The sequence below is a fragment of the Amphiura filiformis genome, chromosome 2 (genome assembly GCF_039555335.1).
Source record: "Amphiura filiformis chromosome 2, Afil_fr2py, whole genome shotgun sequence".
NCBI lineage: Eukaryota > Metazoa > Echinodermata > Ophiuroidea > Amphilepidida > Amphiuridae > Amphiura > Amphiura filiformis.
In genome coordinates this window covers 15,733,379-15,756,718 of record NC_092629.1, presented here as the reverse complement: position 1 = coordinate 15,756,718, position 23,340 = coordinate 15,733,379, and the positions used below count along the sequence as shown (strand labels likewise).

General features: G+C 35.5%; 1 protein-coding gene across 1 annotated transcript in view; it reads right to left on the bottom strand.

The window, feature by feature from the left end:
* Positions 1–23,340, bottom strand: part of LOC140145936 (glutamate receptor ionotropic, NMDA 3B-like) — a 338,151-nt gene that overhangs the window by 126,905 nt on the left and 187,906 nt on the right. Inside the window, 2 exon segments of the mRNA XM_072167676.1 lie at positions 3,843–4,893; positions 8,514–9,100. Of these exon segments, the coding sequence (XP_072023777.1) occupies positions 3,843–4,893; positions 8,514–9,100 (1,638 nt within the window).

Below are 23,340 nucleotides of genomic sequence, written 5' to 3'. Positions count from 1 at the left end.
CATAATGTTTATGTACAACATATTTCTTGCAGATTAATTCGTTTAGCAAAGATATCGTGAAATTTGAATTTCGTTCTGGTGCACCAGAACGAAATTACAACACATTGTCTGTGGAGCAGTGTAATACACATAACCATGCATAACGCGCAAACGCAAAATCGGAATCAACTGAAATTTTGGAAATAAGCTTTTTTCGTGTATATCTACTGAAAAATGTCATAAATAGAGGATGCTAGGATTACGAAATACTCCTTTAATCTATACGTTATAACTTTTCCCCATATGATCCCTGCTATCGCAAAATGATCATGAAGTCGCAAGTTGTAGTTTCGAGACGCACTGACTATTGTGTTGGTGTTCTTTGTTTCTTACGCACCTGTTCAAGCAGTAGTGTGTCTGTGTCTTTTGTGAATGTGGACACAATGTGCCATTCTCGTAGGACAAACAATTTTGATATGCAATATGGGTTCCCCAACCAATATAACAATTAGACCATTTTTATAGTATGTTTCCTTCTTAAGGGATGGGGTATGAACGTTTAGACAGTATTTATTGTGGGAACATTAGAGCACATCAGACATATATCGAATTACATTCTGAATACGAAGAATGACCTTCTGATATCAAATAATTTTGATTTTTTGAAATTCGCAATGTAATACACATTTTATGGCAAATGATTAAAAATTGATATTTTTGATATTTAACAGTATTCGAAGTAAACTTTATAAATCTGATGATTTATACTTAAAGTGTATGTAGGTGGGATGAAAAGCCGACGATCAATTGAAAATATTGACCTTTCGTATTGAAGATATGGACTTTTTTCCCAAAACACCAACCAAAATTAGGTCTTTTGGGAAAAAAATCCATATCTTCAATATGAAAGGTCAACATTTTCAATTGATCGTCGGCTTTTCCTCCCAGCTACATACACTTTAAGAATATATCATTAGATTTATAAATTTTACTTCGAGGACTGCTATATATCAAAAATGTGAAAATATCAAATTTTAATAATTTGTCATAAAATTTGTATTATATCGTGAATTTAAAAACTGAAAATTATTTGATATCAGAAAGACATTCTTCGTATTCAGAATGCAATTCGATATGTCTGATGTGCTCTCATGTCTCACAAAAAATACTGTCGAAACGCTCAAAACGCTCATTCCAGATCCCGTAATGCCTGTATCTCAAATAAATTATAAGGACAACCGACATGTCCCGGTTTTGAGGGAACGGGTCATAATTTCTGATAATTTTCTTCCTTTTTATCATTCAGCGTCATAGTGTTAATCATCATTATGTACCGAAAACACCTCATTCACCTGTGTCTGTATTATAATAGACTGCACACTAGTATAGATGTCTCATGTATAGAAATGTAGTATTCCTTATACATTTAAATATAAACCAAATGGTAATTCATTTGGAATGGTTTTTAAATGTCAATAGGGATTTATTTACAAATGAAAAAAATTAAAACGGTGACCAAATACGATCACCCAAAACAAAACTATCATGTATACTCAATGCAAATGAATAACCCGATACCCGGGCCCGATACCCCTTTTGTGCGTATTTTGTGCGGGAAGCGAGTGACCTAACGACTTTTAAATCTATACTGCATATTGAATTGCGCCTTTTGAAAGCCAGCTTACTAAAAACCATGCAAATGAATTACTTTCATTTCACAAATGATACAGGATCCTTTTTCAAGTGGAATAACTGAAAGTGCATGGTGCAGTAGTTTTGAAGCTTATACCGTGTGTCTCAACATGTCTGTTCTATTATCACGTTTTGTTGTTTCACAATGAAGCTAGCTCGCTTGGTTGGTTCTCGACCCGTTACCCTTTGGGACTTTGTATCTTCAGCATAATACATGCACTTAAACTAAAACAACAGCACTGCATGGCTTCTTTGACTTGACTGAACTGAAATACTTGTGTATCTCCTAATGGTATTCTGTATAATCACATGTTTTAGCATGTTTTACACAATTACATTTCATAATAATCAAGCCCGCCTCCAGAAACTTTCAAATACTATAATGTGTGCATGCTTGTACTGTCATGGAATTTATGGACATATTTAATGTATATAAGTTTTGAAATATGTTACATATATGAAACGATGTTATTTTTTTTAATATCAAATATCCGTAGACATCGTCAATTTAGGTAGAGCAAGATTCTTAATTTAATTATTTCTTATGGACATTACAGCTTAATAATATCATAATAATGATCTCTTGGTGTTTTCGGTCATACCTATTACTTGAAAGTATCCGGGTTTTTTCCATCAACTGAAACACAATGATTGTATTTAACATACTGCGGAAATCAATTGAACATTTATAGTTAGTGGACAACCTTGTTGGTCTGGAAAAAAAATTATACGAAGGGTTCTTGGTTCCGAAAGTACACTATTCCTAACGACATAAATCCGAATTATTTCTATGTTTTTTCCCGCCAGATTTTTTACTCCGAAAGGTTATCATTCCAAACGGTAATTGCACCAAAAATGACAGATGCGTTTTTGCTTCGAAGGGTATCATTGAGAAGGAATTTTCCCTTTTTTGGAGTCTGATACCACAAATGTTCCGGCGGAATAATATTTTTGTAATAATGAACTTTCTGAGGAATAATCTTTCGGAACAATACTCATTTGAAGTAACGACCAACATTGTCGGAATAAAAACGGTCTGGACAAATAACCAAATCAAAGGAAAAATCTTTCGGGTTTACACTCTTCGAAAGGTGTTTTCGAATAAACGACCATATAGAATAAAAAACAGTACAAAGAACAAATGATCGGTATGTTCCCCCACAGACAACCATAAGTTGAGAAGTCGTGATGGCAATAGACATTTAGACACTTAGCTACAGGTGCAAGTTTATTTCAAGTGGGGTCCCTTATCAACAAAAAGATGTTTACGAGTAAGGAGACGATGGCGGAGCAAATGAAAACAAAATAAATGTATTCCAAACGCGCAACCAAAAATTCCTCGAATCGGAAGGCACAGCAGGTTCCTTCTCTGAACCCTCAATAGGGTAATCTGTGATTTGACCAAACAGAGGCACATGTTAGTCGAGTTTACAGGAAGCTGCACCTCAGTCGTTGACCTAAAATCATACTGGCGGACGTTGAATGAATGTCAATAGGTCAAACCATAACAAATGTCACCACTTTACATTTTCAAGAATGTTTTATTCAGGTTAATACTACTTGCCCAGGAGTACACAAACAAAGTATTGGAATTTGGCCATACATGTGGTCCGCCATTTTCCTTTGGCCTCTATTAAGAGTGTTTATGTTAAAGTGTTTATATAAGTCCAATATGTTGGGAGTGACCTCCTTATAATGGTGACATTATACTTCAGGCAGTAGCGACAAACAACGAAAAAGATCTTCTATTATGTATTTTTTAATATTGCATTAGAAAGAACGATATTTGTTTATTGATCAAAACTAGTTGCTTCTCGCTGGCGACTTAAGTATACATTCCTGCTATGCTCACTCTGTCTTAAAAATCCAGGTGTCAATAATTGTGTCGGCAAAATGTCCACAAAATGCTTTGATATATGATGTGAAAATTTAAAACATAACAAAGTTTGATAAATCATTTCAGAACATATACAACAAAACATGAAAAAACCTTTGACAAAATATGTGTGACCAACTCCAATGAAATACTCCATACCTAAAAACATTATAGTGTCTTGTCGATTGAAAATGAAAGCTTGATCTAAAATAGTTTGACTGAAATCTTCCTTCAAATAGCTTTTCATTGGAGCAGGTCAAAGGTTATAGTAGTTATTATGAATAAATCAACTTACCCTAGGGTCATGGATTCCTTCTATTCTCAAATAAGACATCTGCCCGGCCAAAAATGCTGCTAAATTAGCTGTGTAGCTCGAGAAGAAGAATAAAGAAAATCCTCCCCATATGTTCAGCATCATTCTGCTTGTCATACACTTCGGTGGTTTGGTTTTCATTGTATTACAAAACAATATGGCATATGTGTTTGTTAGGGCTGACGGGAAGCCAAAGGTCACCTCCCTATTGCGCCCTTTTGGGTGTAATCCATACGGACTATGCCATTCAAATATGGTCAGACCAATTGCAACTACAAAACCCATGGTGAATATTAAAGACCAAACCTGCGGTGATAAAGGCGCTAAAAAGGCACCCAATGTTTGATCACGCTCCTTTTTGGCAACAAGAGTTGAAAAACCTGAATGAAAGAACGGCGCGGTAAAATCGATCACTTCACTCCTTTCTGAAGTGATACTAAAAGATGAAATAGCAACATCAGATGTTCCTGTCATTAAGTCTCCAACCATTCCATTCCAACTTCCATTGGCAAGAGCACCATGGTTAAAGTCTGCAACAAGGTATAGTTCATATTTAATATTTAAATCTGCACTGATTTTGTTTAACAGATCTACACAGAGACCTGTACAACATCGCATGTATTCAGAATAGTTCCCACCACTCTTGGACTTCTCAAATTCCTCAAATGCTCTTTCGATATCTGCACGATTACTATTGTTAGCCTGTAGGCATATTTCCCCTGTTGGACATTCACCATCACCCCCTGTAGGTCTACTGAAAAATATAAAAGGTTTCTCTTCATTGGTGGCGACTATAATTTTGGTTGTATCAAGCCCAACTGGCATTATTAATGTATCCCCAGGCCAAACCACCGTCTCCAGTTGTAGTTTTCCTTTCTTCCACTTCCCAACTTGTTTCCATCTGCGCTCTTCCGTAGGACTTTCAGGGTCTTGTATAAGATTTAGAACGTTGTACGTGGCGTCTGTAAGATCTCCATTCCCATCAAAATCTATAGATCCCGTTTTTCCACGGAAAGATATATTGGTCATAGCTCTGTAAAAAAGGAAAAAAATATTAAGTTTTGAATTACCATAACTACAAGAGGTATAGCAATAATTTATTGTTTGATGGTACACAAGTTCTAAGGCTTCGCGTTTAGTCAGACAAAGCCATCGGAATTTATCGGGACATCGATAGCATCATAGGACCATACTACACGTGGTGCCTCAACACTTTTCTCAACACGACGTGGCAAGTTTTAACTTATTTATGTACCAAGAGTACAAATTTCAACCAATAATGCCCTTTTTAAAGACTTTTTTTCTTTTGTATGATATTTAACACCAAAAAATCCCACCAGACCAAAGCAGACGTGGTTAACAAAACAGAAAAGATTTTTTTCCGCACGATACCCATTATTTTATCAAGTTAACTTATTTATGTACCAAGAGTACTAATTTCACCAAAAGTGACCTTTTTAAAAGACTGTTTTTCTTTTATATGGTATTTAACATCACAAGTCCCCGATGGCCCATCCAAACGCCTGCATCGAACTATAAGATATAGTTTTCAAATTTGACTGCTTTGATCGAAATTGCATCTTGCGGGCGCGGGCTTATTGTCGCACGTAAAGTGACAAGGTATCGCGAAAGATATTATGTTGTTTGTTTCATTTATCATAGGTTTTGACTTTTTTACAAAGACCTCCTTGGCTCGTTTATCACAGGATTGAGACACTAACCATGGACAAGTAAATAAATTATATATCCTTATAATTATACGGTTGTAGTGTATCAACAACAAGCACAGGCATGTGTGAATCTTCCTTTAAATCCTATCTCTAGGTATCGAGAGGGAGGCCATCAAACTTTGCCTCAACCAAGAATCATTAGACCCGCATACATGTAATAATGTATGATATTGATATATGTCTATCGTGTCGATAGCGAGAATATATTATGTGATCTGCTATCACGTAATAAACGTAAAGTCGCAAGTTTGTAGTTTCGAGACATCCTGACTGTTGAGAAGATTGTCTTTGTTTGACGCGCACCTGTACAAGTCTGTAACATGTCCATCGTAAATGTCTCATTGTTCCCCCATTCACAAAGGACATACAGGCATACTATTGGCTTGAACAGGTGCGTGTGAAACAAAGAACACCAACGCATCGGCCAGACCGTCTCGAAACTACCAACTTGCGACTTTATGCTCAATTTGTGGTAGCAGGTCATATATCTTGGTGGCCGGCTACTCTATAGGCAAAAAGGGAAAATTATCTTCTATGTATAGAGCAATTACAATTAGTTTTTGTCAGGATTATTCTCTGTGCCTTAAGGTTGGATCTTTCATTTGCTTTGCGAGCGTGATACTGTTTTCTGGCAATTTGTCAACAGCGAATCAAAACCTTCTAGAGTGACATGTTGATTTGACGGACAATTTAAAGTACCTGCTGATTGGTTCAAGAAGACTATTATGATTTTTGTGAGCCAATTAGCTATGTTTAAGCTATGTTTTAATTGGTCAATCAAATAAATATATTGCGTAATTATTCTATCAGAAACGCTTGTAAGAAAGGCAGTAGTTCGGAGAGGGTTAAAAATATAGACTTAAGATGTATTGACTGCTCAGTGCCAGAAGTAGGCAACTGCAATAGCTGCCCTTTGAATATTTGGCAATTTACACACACATGTATTGTACGCATCTACACACGGAAGCTACACATGGCAGCTATTGCATTTACACACTTCTGGCACCGAACAGTCAATATATCCTACCGCAGATTATATGATTTATAGCAATAAAGTTATTTTTCTGGTGTCCTTTATTTGTTAATTTGTGTTGAACAACATGTTTCAAACATGCTGCTGGCAAAATTTGACAAACTGATCTGCCAAGTTACCATTCTTCTCTTTTTTATAACATTGTATGTAATGACAAAATCATACTGAACATAATCATGCATTATCCAGTATATGTTTAACGTAACCAATGTATAAAAAGAATAACAAAACCAATTCTTTTGCAATTTCAGCAAAATTATATCAAATATATATATCATCAAACATCTACTTCGCATAATTCATTTTGTCATTGATATAATTCGTTGTACATACAGAGTAGTTATATTTATGTTATACTATTTGCAATGACAGGGGAATGGATAGCACAGGGGAATGGATTCAAAATACGGCCTTATGAAACGTATGCAGCAAATAAGCGGAGTCACTGGTAAATCCACACTGATGCCACCAAAGGCATTAAATACGATTTTTATTCAGCGCTCTCAGATCATTCAAGTTTGATTTCCATATTTGATATGTATTAATATATTGAATATTTCATCGGAATTTGAGACTTTTGAGCCTAGAGTTACATCGTAGTAGTAAGATACACTCTGTAAAAAAATAAACCAAAGCATAAAAAGATCGATGAAGAAATTATGCACTGTATTTTCTTACAAAACAATACGATATAAGGTATTTGCACCACCTGCATTCGAAATGCAACATGTTACTTGCTTTCAAGGTGAATTTATATTTCAGTCGCTTAGCGTCGAGCGTTTTCTTTCTAGCCCGGGTTTTTAGCCAATGAGACGGGACATACAATACATTACAAGAAGAAATGACCCATCCAATTCGCGAGAGTTAATCGTATATATATCGTCAGCTAATGAGCTATAATTTACCGAATTACAGGATTCCACAGTAGTTATAAAATTTAGCAGAATGATCTTGAACAAAATTAGACAGGGGCTTATTATGGACCAATCAAAATGGAATTAGTGTTTGTTGGAATAAAGGTAAGGCACATAGTTGATAGGGGTGAAGGCAAAATAACTTGTTTATGATAACTAAATTTAGACTTCAAGAAAGCATTTGACACAATCTCTCAACCGAACCCAACTATTAGCTGTTGGGTGAAGCGGAGACATGTCATGGGAAATGTCATGCCCGAATGGGCATATTAATATTAATTCCCAATAACGAATTTATCATACCATAAAATTAGTCTTAATATTTTGAAAAAAAATATTTTTAGACATGATCACAATTTACCGCATAGAATAAATAGAATGATTTGAAAAAGCATAATATTTCCACCAGCCAACCTTCTATTCTATCCTTTTAGCACAATGGAATCGCCCAATGTAGAAAAAACGCGGTCATGAATTACGACTTACTATGAATTCCTTCATCCATGCAGATATTGACACATTTTAAAGCGCCAATGGAAGGATACGGGGTATATCTAGGTCGGCAATTACCCAATAAAAACACAATAAACTATAAAAACACAACAAACTACTTAATGGAATGATAAAAACAAATAACATAAGGCCATCTTAATTTATATAGTTCGTCTCAAAGCCCCCGCGTGCATTAGTAAAATCGCCCGCTTTTTGCGCCTTATTCCCACTGGATTGAGTAAATTTCAGTTTTTCCACTATTTAAATTTTTTCCAAATCCACAACATAAAAATATCATGTCTGACATCTTCAGATGTCAAAATAGCCTTTTGTTTGTACTCATTTTAATGTATTATTCATGCCGATTCCAAATATGGTCATGAAAATTTACAATTCTGAAATTTCTGAATTTTTTAAACTTGTCGCCTGCAGTAGAGGGTTAATTAAGAAAGCGTTTTACTTGAGGGGACAGATTTTAACTTACGTATAAAATTCCCTTGCCATTTCCATATGTCCCTCTTGAGGTGGATCCCAACAAGAAACTTCTGGTCGTCGTTTTTGATCCATACCTATATTCTTAGCAGCCTCAGATACTACGGTAAGAGCGTCCTCAAGATGATCTTGAAGATCAAAATCATTGGAGTGTTCTACTATTAGTAGACCAGTGGGGTATTCCTTGAGGTATTCATCTCGGTCTGTCATTAAGGACTCTGTTCCTATAAGGGCATAACCTTCTCCAAGCATCTGTTTGGCATTCTTGAAGATATTGCTGGCCTCTTCAGGTGAACAATGCAGAATAACTACGTAGGAATCATCACCGGAGACCTGGCGCAGGATCCGACCACTCAGGGCTTCATCGGGGGTAAATCTAACGTCATGTTTGATGCTTCCGGCCCATCCTTTGGTGTCTGTTAGTTGTTCTCGTAGATGTTGTACAAAGGCATCTGATCCTTCTGCTTCACTGGCAACGATGGAAAAGTTAAACCATGCATTACGCTGAAGAAGATCTTTGATAACTCGGGCTTGATTGGTTTCGGATGTTTGTAAACGAAGAAATAGGGGATGTACTTCCTGTAGAGATGAAAATAAAAAAAGAAATAAAAATATGTATTAAAAACAGAAATATATGTCGTATTTAACAGGCTATCCATTAAAACAAATATAAAGACTACTGCATAAAAGTTGTCTTCATTCAACACATATGTTGCTTTATATCAATCATGTTTACACATTTCCAGACTTTGAAAACGCCTGAAATGTTTGTTGGCTTGAGATAAGTCCGGATTTTAAGAATTAAGCTTCAGACAGACTTCGTAAATACATATACTGCTTTTGTTTTTTGAAGTATAATGTGATACGTTGAATAAAGCGTCTCTTATCTTGATTTTGTTGAAACATTGAACAACTTTAAATAGCAACTTTGGCTCGAGGCAGATTTAACATAATCCGTATGTTTTCAAAGGTCGATTTGCTTCTGTGGCACGTTCATATATTGCGGATACACAAAATTCATATAATTACTTTTTTTCGTTAGTATTACCATACCTAAGCAAGCAAGACCAAGCATGTTTTTAATATAAGAAAATCATACAAATATCAGGGGCGTGTATAAACAAGGTAATATAACAGCCTAAGGATGCGAGCCGAAAGAAACGGGGAATCTTGTCCGAGAAGTCACCATTTACTCATAATCCCAAAATTCATAGCTATTGAGTCCATATTACGCCCTAGTGTCTATACGCACACGTAACAATCAGAGACTATCAACCTGACAGTTTAGCACGGAATTATGGGAAATGTTGAATTTATAAACAGAAAAGAAATGGAGAAAGAACAAACATGGAACTTGGGAATGGCTTGCAACCGGAAATGAGAGAAACGGCGGCATTCTTAATAAAAATATCGAGGGTGACCATCTCATTGATTGTGAAGGTGGAAAATAAAGAAGCTAGGGGCGAAATATCCCTCGATCGTTCGCCATCTAAACTAACTCCAACGAAAGGGTATTACTTAATTTCAATTATGAAACATCAGACATTTGCTTAATCCATAAAGTGTTGACCAATGTTGTATATTAGCTAGAATTAATCAATTACTCGACGCAAGTACAGGAAAACAATCGGTTAATGCGTCAGATATTGTCATATTGTATAAATCAAAATCGTATTTTGTCTTAAGCTTAGCCATATACTCTGTCCGGGTTACAGTACACTAATAATAAATAATAGTGCATATAAGTATTATCATATCTCGGTACTATGTCTTGAATAGTTTAGAGCATTATCATGATTATGTAATAATTATTCAGGAAACTGAAACGACCAGTATAAAAATTTTCAAGTTGATACCCTTTATAATACAAAATTTTAATTTCTCTAAAGGGTGATTTAGTGAAAATTCTGTCAAATTTTAACACTATAGGGAGACGTATCAATTTTGAGGTCATGTCATTTGAAGAGTTTCAATAAGAAAATTACCGTTGACTCCCACATGAATTATTATGATTATATAAATTATCTCTTAGATTCGTTGTTTCTTTTGAATGTATAAATATGTTGAAATTGGATATGATGAACATATGTGGTGTGATCAAACAAAATCACTCTGAAGTCGGACATATTCAATTTTCAGTTTCTTATAGGATTGTAAACAGCATTTGCAAAACTACACTTTGCAGTAAACCACAGTTCAAAAGATATGAGCAGTTACAGATTTTCCAAAACAATAGGAAACAAACGGAATTACTTCCTCTGTCTGGCTATACTCAAAATCAATATTTCCGACTTCCGACTGTTTTGCTTAATCACACCACAAATGTTTGATTACAAGCAATGAGGACTTCGCACATATGAATAAAGAATTCGATAAAATATACGGTTTCATAAGCTATATATTTGAAATTATCTGTTTTTACCGAGATACACTATAATTTCCAAATATAAAATCAAATCCAATCAGAACATCAATTCGTATAGTATCAAAGTGTCACACCCATTGGGACCAGAACGAGCCTATTTTCTATTTCTCATTTAATGATACAAAATAGGTCGACGAAAATGATCAATCTTATTGCATGCGTCTATTGAGAATAGTAAGCCATTTTAGCTGCATCCAACAATGATTTGTTGGCTCAATTTCATGATAGAAAGGACGACAAAGAAGAAAACGGATATCCCTGCGTTAACTGGTGCCATTTACTACTAGCATGAAATCGCTCAGAAATTTCGTCGAAAGTTTGTAATCAAACATGATTTGTTAACTTTTGTTGACTCGATTTCAATGGAAAAAAGAACAGATGAAGGAAACAGATAACCAAGCGTTAAGTTTAGCCGTTTAGCCACTATTTTAAACTGTTGCGATTTGGTAGTTCACATCATCTTGCGAATAATAGTGAGCTTGGTACAATTACCGAATAGGGTGCAACTTGCTAGGTCCTGTGGTTCTTGAGTTATGTTGTAAAGAGGGCTAAAACAACAACACTTTTGTAAAACGTACATAACTCATTAACAACAATAAATTAAGCAAGTTTTTAAAATACGTGATTTGTAGAATGAACGTTTACAAAACATCATCGTGTTATTTTTCAATAATATATTGAATTAGATAATGAAAATCGATATTTTGGCTGCTTCGACCAACAATATCGCGTGCACCATTAATTTGGACATAAGCATGGATCGGTAAAAAATTTCGTTGACAATCCAACATGATTTATAGTTGGCTCAATTTCAATGAAAAAAGAAGAGGAAGAAAACTGATAGCCAAGCAACAACTGATGCTGTTGACTATAGTATAAAATCCATCTGGAAATGAATATTCGTCATTTGTCACGTCAAAAGTTTGTAATTCAACATGATTTGTTGGCTCAATTTCAAATTGCTAAGGAAAAAAGAGAAGAGGAAGAAAGCGTATAGCCTTAAAGCGTTAAACTGCTTCAGTTAACTATACTATAGTATGATGTCGGTCACAAATATTCGTCGAAACTGTAATTTAATATACAGGCTATCTTCTATAATCCTTGTGAAATAAATCAATCTTTAAATCTTATTTTCCTACAAAGAAATAGAACCCTTTTTTTTATCACGGCCGTATTGTGCACTGTTTTATAGACGTGAATCTTTGTTGCTTTACTTTACCTTGCTATCGGCTCCAATTTGCCTTAGTAGGCTTTGAAAATGTCTCGATAAACAACGATCTTTTGCAAAACATCATTCTTATATTTCCAAAACAACGTTCGTTAAATAATGTATTACTCAGACGTAAAAGTGAATCATTTATATACGAGCAGCTTAACTACTTATCGTTTAGCCACAAGAATATAATGTATATATAATATATGTGTGTGTGTATACATTACTTAATAACGACATCAGTGATATGAACAACAACAAAATCCGTCGAAATCCACTGAATCCGCCATTACTGAGGTGTTATTCCGATGTTGTAGATATCATGACACTATTAGAAAGTTGCTGTAAGCCTCTCTGTTTGAAACAGTGAGAAGACATTTTGAAATAGTCGGAGATGTTATTATGACTATTAAAATTTGAAAAATAAAAAATGAAGCAGAAAAACTTGGTTGCTTTAGATAGCCACCATATGTTTACTATTCATATGAAAGTCATGCATCGATCCTATTTGGGCACCAAAATAATTTATTTATTTATTTATTTATTTATTTATTTATTTATTTATTTATTTATTTATTTATTTATTTATTTATTTATTTATTTATTTATTTATTTATTTATTTATTTATTTACTAAGATGTAATATTTCATATCTTTACAGAGGGCATATTGGGGGTATTTTGTACTGATAAGACTAAACAATTTCTGATATAATCGTCACACTTTCTTTGTGCTACTACGGAACTGTGATGTTCATAGACGTAATGAAAACTCGTAAAACCAGCTATAATATAAATAGTCCAGTCAATGCATTTCGTATAAAAATGTTATAATAAACTAAATCAATGTGTGATTTTCATTCTAATCACATAATCGAATCATTCTACATAAAATGTATTCGATATTTTTGATTATGTTTGTCTAAATTGAATAATTGGAAAACAGAATTTGTCAGCACACCACCTGTAACAGGTGCTCTTCTATACACCTCTTTTTATATTATTATGCTATAAAACGTATAAGACAAAAGTGCTTATTGCCCTGTCAGCATTACAATTTTGAAGAAATGACAGAGTAACATTAAGGAGCCACGTGGGCGTTATTGTGTATTGTACAGTTTGGCATGACAGCCTTTAGTATGCACCTACTTTGTCGATGACTTTCAACCAATATCGGTCGGTTAAGTAGGTTGTGCGTGTCATTTCCCTTGTCACTGTTCCTTTAACCACTTTCGCACCTATATATGTCAAGTACCCATAACAGGGTTAATAAAGTTTTTTTTTCATTATTTTAAAGTTCAAACTTGTTATTGTTTAACCACAAGAATGGCACTTGTAAGTAATTACATAAAACATGCATCAAGTTCGTCTAACGTTGGTTCAGATGTACCCACAGTTTACTTTAATGCACTGACAACACACAGCGCTATATAATGATGTTGTACAGTTTTTATTTGATAGAGCGTTGCTATTTTTGTGACACAATAAGTCCTTAGTGAGGTCATTATTCTTTATGTGACTGACAAATCATCCCCCGTCGGGATTTCAAAGGGAATTGCCGCAGTAAAAGATGCTTGTTATGTTATCATGTAATACACACGAGAATTAAGCTTACAGAACTTTGACAAACACTACTGTAACATTAGGGTATGCCAACGAAATAACTCAATCTAGAATAGCCCTGATTCGTACTTAACCCTAGCGGGACTTTGGTAGCCCCTGTAACCAATATTATATTGCTTCGGCGCAATTACTGTTTAAGGTTTTGTAGTCATGACAAACTATTTTGAGACAATATGTATAATATTATTCTACGGATGAAGATGGTGGCGATGTTAGGCTTCGTGGAAGAACATGGAATTACTTGTACCATCCAAGTTTAATGTATTTTCTTCCACTAAAATGTATAGCGCTACCTGTACAATCAGTCCTATTTTGTGACCTGCTACCACGAAATGAGCGTAAAGTCGCAAGTTCGTAGTTTCGAAACAGTTTGGCTGCTGCGTCGGTGTTCTTTATTTCACACGTACTTGTTCCAGCCCATAGTATGTCTGTATGTGATTTGTGAATAGGGGCAATCATGCTGTGGACGAATGACATGCGTACTGGCTTGTACAGGTGCGCGACAAACAAAGAACATCAACTCAGCAGCCAGGATGTCTCGAAACTACCAACTTTTTTTTTGTGGTAGCGGGTCACATTATACCAACGCTTCAGCTGAAAAGGAAGGCGGTAACAACTTATTCACCCGTACTATGGCCAGCAAATACATGGCACCTTCTGGAAAGTTGGACAGATCAAGGTCATCTGGGGTCACTGAATTCCCATACATTTCCCTTGACTGTTTGCTAAAAAGGTAAACTCACTAGACTGTGGATAAACTGATCATTCCAAGGAAAGGGATAGAATTATTGTTATGAACTAAAGCTGTCAAGAAACATGCTGAAATCGCAAAGGACCTGTAATGCGTAATGGTTGCACGATTATTCTCAATTGTCCGTTTTGGTAATTCCCATAATTCTTTACGGTATAGACTTGAGATGGCGCCAATTGACGTCACGTCGATGCGCACATCGTGTAGCGAACATCGTTATGATTACTGCGAATTGCATGTCGGCGTGACGTCAATGACGACATCTCGGATCTAACCGCAAGGAATTATGGGATTTATCTAAACGGGCAATAATTATTAATTTCAAATGTGCCCTGCGTGAATTAAATACTTCAAGGAGCTTTGTTGAGGCAGCTATTTATTCAATTGTACTGTTTTGAGGGTTTCGTCTGTACCAAAATTACTATTTGTTTAAGACCAGGCCCTAATGTCACTTGTATAGATGCGTTATACATAACACTAATTCACATATATCTGAATCAATCTGATCTATAAACACATGTGTAGCTGGCCACTAAACTGTCACCCCGTGATGTACTCATTGTGACAAGTAAGGCATTGAACGTAGCATTTCACAATGTGTTTTCAGAGTTTTCTTGTAAATGTGTTTTAAACTATATATACTCGCATGGAGCATGTTTCTGGCCCAGGGTAGATGTATCATATGTTTGACAGCTTATGGTACCGACAAGGGCGACACCTGGGTTACTCTCATTAGGTATAATACTTTGTGATTTTTATTTTACTAAAAATGTCTACATTCAAAAATAAACGCGAATGATTGAGTGTGCAGTACACAAGGTAGTGTCAGGATGTACCAGTGCATATATTTTTTACTGTATGATATCTTTACCCTGGAACATGCTTGCATATCTAATCGAAATGATGTTTTACAATACCCCATAATGCACCAAAATGGGCTCATGTGACACGACACTACATGACAAAATCAGATAGAAAGCCGGCATGGCTGCTGGGTTGTAGTTCTTTGATTCACATGCACCTACCTGTTCAAGCCAATAGTATGCCTGTATGTCCTTAAAGGCCCATCCAGTTGACCAGGCAAACTTTCAAGGGCAACCCAATTAAGTAGGCTTAAAAATATAATCAAGTCAATGTTCAGTTATTGTTCACCTCTATACCAACAAACTTTACACAGTTCCTAACTTAATATGTTTTCCAGATATTTGGAGCGGCCTTTACGAACATGCAGATTCTGGTAACATCTATCGTTTCCTTAGTTCAATTGTTTTGTTTTTTTTATTTCAAAACCAAACCCCCATGAAAATATTTTGAATTCAATAGTTTAAATTATTCACGTTCGACCACTGTCTTCCATATTCAATGAAAAAGGTGTGGTTGAATTCCAAGCGAAGTTTAAGAATTTCAAGCCAAATTTAGCAAAATTCAATTCAATCTTTCACAGGAGGTGTGGGGATTTAAAATAAAATTGCCTTATATACAATTATAAGGAAATTAACCAAATTTGAAAACCTCAAAAAATAACTGAAACAGCAACACCGAAAGCGATGCCCAAATACATAGCAAAAGCACTATGGGATAAAACAAGTATGCACCCGTGTCGCACAAGGCATTATGGGTATAGCATTAATAAATCCTCATATATATTTCTATGGGATTAATCTGTCATAACCAAAGGAAAAACAACTCTGATTTTTGCAATGCATTTTCTCTCTAGACTCTAAACCAAAAACAAGCAAACTAAATGTAACTAATTTGAGAAAGCTTCTGCATACTGCAAATTCTATATTGATTCATCGGTAGTGTCCCAGTATTCTGGTTCGCGTGTGTTGGTACCACTATTAATGGTGCGAAGGAGAGTTACAGCTTTCATCTAGTGCTGCGTTTGCCAGCAAACGAGGACACACACTCGCACTTCACATTCAAACCGCGGACCACCCTGCAATGGGGGACCGTCCTCGGTTTCTGGAGGTCTGCAAACGACCGCAAATGCATGTAATGTATTTGCGAAATACGACCTCTATCGGTATATAAGGAATGACGTCCGCAGTTGCTAGGTTAAATTCCATACACACAAAAATACACAAACAAAATGGCGGAAAACGTCCTCGGTATGTCGATTAACTAGGAATTCAAACGACCACGTTTGCATGGTCCTCGACAGCGTCCACGTTTGGAGGCGATTACACGTGGGGGTGTGCTGGGCAATGTATTCATCGCTATGGTAAATAATAATCTGTTGAGAATTCGACGTAAAAGTGATTATGTAACATGATAAACTACCACCGCAATATGTTAAAACAATTTTTAAATTTACACTACAAGCAGGTTGCACTCATCAACTGTGTATGCCGCTCTTTTCAAAGATACTAATATTACGGGTGCGAAAAATCGGCATGATATGAATCCAGGTCTTTATCCATGTTTTGTGACATCTATGGTTCAATGCAGAGGTATCTACGGCGAATAGAAATGATGAGATGCTTTCCCAATCATCAAATACTAAAATTATCCTGGTTCAATCAGTTCCCCACTATAGACTTGTACGCGTGTAGTAAAACAAAACCAATAACCTCGTCACTTTGATTGCCTCGACTCTGTTACTAGTGTAATAACGCAGTTAAGGTTAGCAACTATTTTAAACTGTTGCGGTTTGGTAGTTCACAGCATCTTGCGAATGGTAGTGAGCTTTGGCAAAATTTGCATTGATCATTATTTCATAGCAAGTGTGTAGAAAACATCACAGATATACTTTTGTAGGTCTTGTGGTTCTTGAGTTACGTTGTAAAGAGGGGCTGTCAAAACAGCAACACTTTTGTATACGATTTGTATATGATTTGTAGAATGAACTTTTGCCAAACATCTTAGTGTTATTTTTCAATAATATATTGATCCAAACAATGAAAGTCGATTTTGTGGCTGTTTCGACCAACAATACATCGTGTACCCTTAACTAATCTTTCAAATTAACAAATATTATAAATCATATTTTGCTTATCTTCAAGAGTTTAATACTTCGCTTCAGAAATTGTATAATTTTTAAAACACTCTGCACTCGTACTCGGTCGCTCGGTTAACTTCTATTTATGGTACATGTATTATTACACATACCGTTCACAAGTCTGACAAGTAACATTGATATAAACCGATTGTCGCTTATAGTCGCTATCACTCAACACCGGTGAAAAAGACACATAAAGGGAAATCTATACGCAATGGTCAATTGAATCTCATTCAACGACACGTTAATAAACGTTATTGTCAGTGATTATAGTTGTTTCAATGACTTATTACTTGATGGTTTAACGTATATGCCGATCAGAACCGATTTGTATTTAGCTCGTTGTATTTATTACAGAATTGTCAGATCTGGATTCGGTCGTTTAAAACGCGATATAAATGGACCGCGAAAGTACTCCTTCATTCGGTGGGTACGCTGAGCCTTCGGTTTTTAACAAGCTTAGCTTAAAAGTATGAGTTTTTGAATTCGAGTCAAAGGTCATTCTATAGAATATGTACAAACGTATTGAAGTTAAGGAACTGCGTCATAACATATGAGCATGATCGACATCCTAAGTGAAGACAATATTATGGCTCATGTCACAACATAACCAGAATAGTGTCTAACACTGACGACTATAACGAGCTGTCGCTTATTGTCGCTTATTCGTCCAATACATTTCAACGTTTATAACACGTTTCGGAGGCTTTGTCAACAAATGTATAAATGATTTTAAATATATGTAATGGGAAATTTGTCGGGGCAGGTTATCTTTAAAATTGGGTGCTAAAATCCGAAATTAGTAACAAATAAACAAGGGCGCGTACGGCTTCATATAATATATTATCGGATGCGGTATTATTGCATCACATATACTGACTGAGATAAAGTTCCAGTATGCGATCACGCAAAATGACTCAGATATCGATTAAAATCAAAATTCAGTTTTCAGTTTCATTAAACTCATGGTTCCAGAGATATGACCAGTTTAGTGTTGCATAGAACAATAAAATACAAACTAAGTTGAATACTATTATTAGCTATATCTCAAAATCAATATTCCCGACATCCAACTCATTTGGCTTTATCACGTCACCTATTACAACAATTTGCAATGAACACTTGTTTTTCTTGTTTTTCTCTCCTGTTTTCTTCTGTTTTCTTATTTTCTTTTGAGTTGCATGTAGCAGCGGCGTGGGTTCGAGGCCCACCTGTGCCGAACTGAAATTCCTTTTTTTTAAATTCTAATATTAGGGAAATCTGGGTATTGATCCCTGCCCCCACCGATCACACAGGCTGATTTCATGCAAAACAAATCACCAGATGACTGGCTATAGGACATTCGCCACAACACGATCGTTGGTAAAGTATGTGGCCTCACGAATATAGCAAACACATCCATTATTTTCAACGCTTATACCAATACATTATATCTTATACAAAGACCACAGATTGCGTGTTGCAAATGCAATCAGTACATAACACCTATAGTAAGTGTCGAGAAATTATCCAATACTGTGGTTGTTAAGTGTTTATCGGATAAGATTTCACTTCACTTTACACGTGGCACCTCCCCATGGGAAAATGGACAATTTAGCAGAAGTCTACATCGTTACGTTCCACGGTAATTGTCTACCTTTGGGTAAGAGATACACGGTATCGGTCGGAATAGATCATTCAGAAGTGGGACATATCAAGACCTAACTGTTTTTCTTCTTCAATTTGTTGTAAGTATTTATCCCATAATCCTCTGCGTGCTGACCATAGGCTTTGACGTAAAAAGTCCAAGTTTGAGATATTTTCTTGTTTGTACTCATTTTAATGCATTTTTCATGCTGATTCCAAATATAGTCATACAAATGTACAATTCAAAACTTTGAAATCTGTCGTCTGTAGTTTAATGACCGGATGCACTACAGTAATGGTGTAAATTATTAAGTAGGTAATGTGGCTACGCATCCTTCACAAGAACATCTCGCTATCTGAATATAATTCATATAGGAAAAAACAGTTAACCAACCCAAAATGTAGAATTAAACTAGACAACAGTCATTTAAATGTAATCAAAACTAGCATTCGAACCCACAACCTTCCGTTTTCTAGGGTAAAAACATAAAATTAAAATGAGCGCAAAAGATGAATCTACGATTAACTCAAGTCGTTTGGGCGTTAAAAGAGTAATTTTATATGCTGGATGAATAAACCTTAGGAGGTTTAAGATAATTATCTTCGAAAAGATTGGAGCTGCGAGGGAACTCAAGTTACACATTTGACGTTACTCATTTGACTCATTTAATCCGCGTTTTTCACAAATATATTCATTCGGCATTGACCAATCCATTAGTAATTAATCCATAATTTGCATTAATTTATTTAATTTAATCAGTACTATCGCCAAGCTTGTTTCAATCAGGTGGATTGGGCTATTACAGTTGCAATCCTTACACCCCTATGGAAGACACAACCTTAATCTCCCACATAGGGGTGTAGATTTCATATGGAGTCACTCATTCAGGTAACCCTATTTTCACTCCCTGTGTAAAAGATTCAGGTCATGTCTTTCATAGGAGGCGTATAGATTTCAACTGGAACAGCCTATTTTCTTGTTTTATAAATCTTCGACCCGACATATATATACAATCAGGAATTGCGATAAAATGGGATCTGATTCAAATGTTTCTGGCAATATATTTTATACTCAAATAATTTATATTAATCATCTCAATATCAAATCAAAATATGATTTTGTTTATGTTTTACAAGAAGGAAAGTAAAATGTACTGACAGTGCTTTAAATCTGATAAATATTGATCATTTACTTTTGGGCTCATGTATAGCTTTCTTTTCTGTTATGATTGATAACATGTAATTTGTAACGTGTCCGAATGTGCGATTAGCCTTTCTTTGTTTTAGATTTAGCAGGGTGACCACCTGGTACTTTTCAATATGGATTATGGTTTAGGAGGGTATTTTAATTGATGGTTAGTATAAGAATTGGCATGATTAGGTAAGAATAAATAATGGTTCAAATGTTTATATAGCAACCTAATTTAACTTAAAATGAAATAGGTGAAATGAACTATTAATGTGAACAGCTATATACATGTGCTCACCATGTACAGTTGGTTAATCAAACGCAAAGTCAGAAAAAAAGAACTAGGACATATGGAATAGACCAGGTAGTGTCTCCTAAGGATCTAAATATGTTACCTGCTACCACGAAATGAGTGTAAAGTCGCAAGTTGGTAGATTAGAGACGCCCTGGCTACTGCGCTGGTGTTTTTTGTTTCATACGCACCTGTTCAAGCCAATATTATTTCTGTATGTCCTTTTTGAATGGGAACACAACGGGCCTTTCACGAAGGACATGCTACTGGCTTATACATGTGCACGGTAAACAAAAAATGTCAACTCAGCAGCCAGGATGTCTTGAAACTACTACATTGCGACTTTAAGCTCATTTTGTGGTAGTAGGTCACATTATAATGCATCCAATCAATAATATAACCAACCCGGCTCTGACTTTGCCGCACGCAATTACCTAGATCTTTGCACTAGTCCCTTAAATCTTAATCACGTGACCAAATACGAAAAAATCGAACATTTTAGGACACTAGGGCAACATCCATTTTATTGCTTGAAACCTCGCATATTGTTGCAAACGACTTGGCTTCGGAATCGGGGTCGGCCACAAATGATTTTAGTGGACTAGTACTATGAAGCCCATAACCGCCCCAAATACTCTGGGACATTCCCTATTTGACCCAGTTGGGGGTGTGTAGGGGTGGGGTTTATTTTGTTTGCTTTCCTTATTTGTGTGTGTGTGTGTGTGTTTGTTTGTTTGTTTGTTTGTTTGTTTGTTTGTTTGTTTGTGTAGATGCATATAACAGAATACAATTCTATTGGGATCTGTAAATTCTAAACCATATCCAAGAACAATGCTCTTTAAATATTACAGTCGTCTGTGATAGCATAATGCTCAATTAATTTGAATGATAATAATAGAACAGTAAAAGAAGATGATTTCGTAAAAGCAGAAAACCACTTTAAACAATCGAGTCAAACAATTTTGCTTTTAGTCATTTAGATGAAGGCGAGTGAAGTTCTTATTCATCCCCGGGAGGTTCGAGTGTTTTAATGGCATCATGCCCTGGAAAGTGTTCCGGGAAACATGTATTCGCCTTAGCTTCAAACTTTGGTAGTAGACCCATGCATTATATTTTATTATGGTCTTGAAAATATATATAAAGGGGGAACAAAAAGCAAAATAACAAAGATTAAAGAAAGTTTTGTTTTCCTACAAATGGGATTCCAGTTGAAATCCATATACTCCTATGAAAGACATGGCCTTAATCTCCCAAACAGGGTGGTAGATTTCACATGGAGTCAACCATTCAGGTAGCCCCATTTAAAATTCATACTCCCTGTGTCATTCAGGTCTTCAATTGAAATAACCCTATTATATTCAACACAGAAATCTACTCTGAATTCCAGCACTAATTCCGATTTCAGTACCAATGTCTCTCAATCTTGCGTAATTGCGTAATTATCTCGACTCTAATCTTAATCCTATGCATTGTCTTTAAATCAAATATAAAAATCTACTCATGCCTTTATAATCCCTATAAAGCCTTACACGGCAAACATATTATATTTTAACACTAAGTATATCAGTAATAATATAGTTGATGTGAATTCGGTTTCACCTGTACATGTATATCTTCTTCTGAATAAAAAAGATACATCTCTACGGATTGCAAAATATCTTCAAAAACAAGTCTTTGTTGTCCTTCAGAGATCGTGATATGCACTTTCTTTAAATTAGGATTATACTGTCTGTATTGGATTTAACACGATAATATACTGATAGAACTATCTCTTCCTCCATTGCAGCATCGCTGCAGCAAAAGAGGGAAATAAGCCAAAAACATAATGGAAGAAATACTCACAGGGCATAATGGTATTAACTGAGATAAAAACTTGTGCTTCAAGGAAGAGACAATATAGTAAGCCATCAAAAGAAGTTTACGAGGGAAAGAGTGACGTTTCTTATTTGATACAATTTCTCTACATTATTCTTTTTCCTCATTGTCCACGATTCATAGCCCGCAGAAAAGGTAAAATGATACCAAATGGAACTATTGATACCACAACTAAACTATTTTGTTCACTTTCAATACCAGCTGCATTGGTTGTTCATAAACACATCTCAAATGTAAATACCCCCTTTATTGCTAGGCAATAACTCAAGATCTATGCATCCAATTTTCAAACTGAAATAGCAAAAAGAAAACCCATTTATGTATGGATATTTTGATACCTTTTTGTCTGGATAGCTCAAAATGTGTAGCCATGAAGACACCTTGAATGAAAAAGATGCAGAATCGAAAGATGCACTAAAAGAAGTCAGTGTACCATTACATTCTCTACATGACTTGTCAATGATGACCCACGGTGACCAGTGACGAACAGGCACTCAAGTAACAAAAACATCATTTTCAATTGGTTTAGGTGTAGCCTTTTAATCTGCATCTTTTTCATTCAAAGGGTCACCATGGCAACACATTTTAGGCTACTACGTCAAATGAAGCATTTTAAAACTGGCTTGCTTTTGGTATTTCAATTTTAAGATTGGATTCGTAGATTTTGCCTCGTAATAAGTGGGATGGGGTAATTACTTTTTGTGATGTGTTTAGTGTAAATATTTTAAATGAGCAACAAGCACTGATGCCAGGAAACGAAACTCAGTGGGAGATACATGATATTTTACTTTACAATATGGTTCATATTCCAATTATAAAAATAAT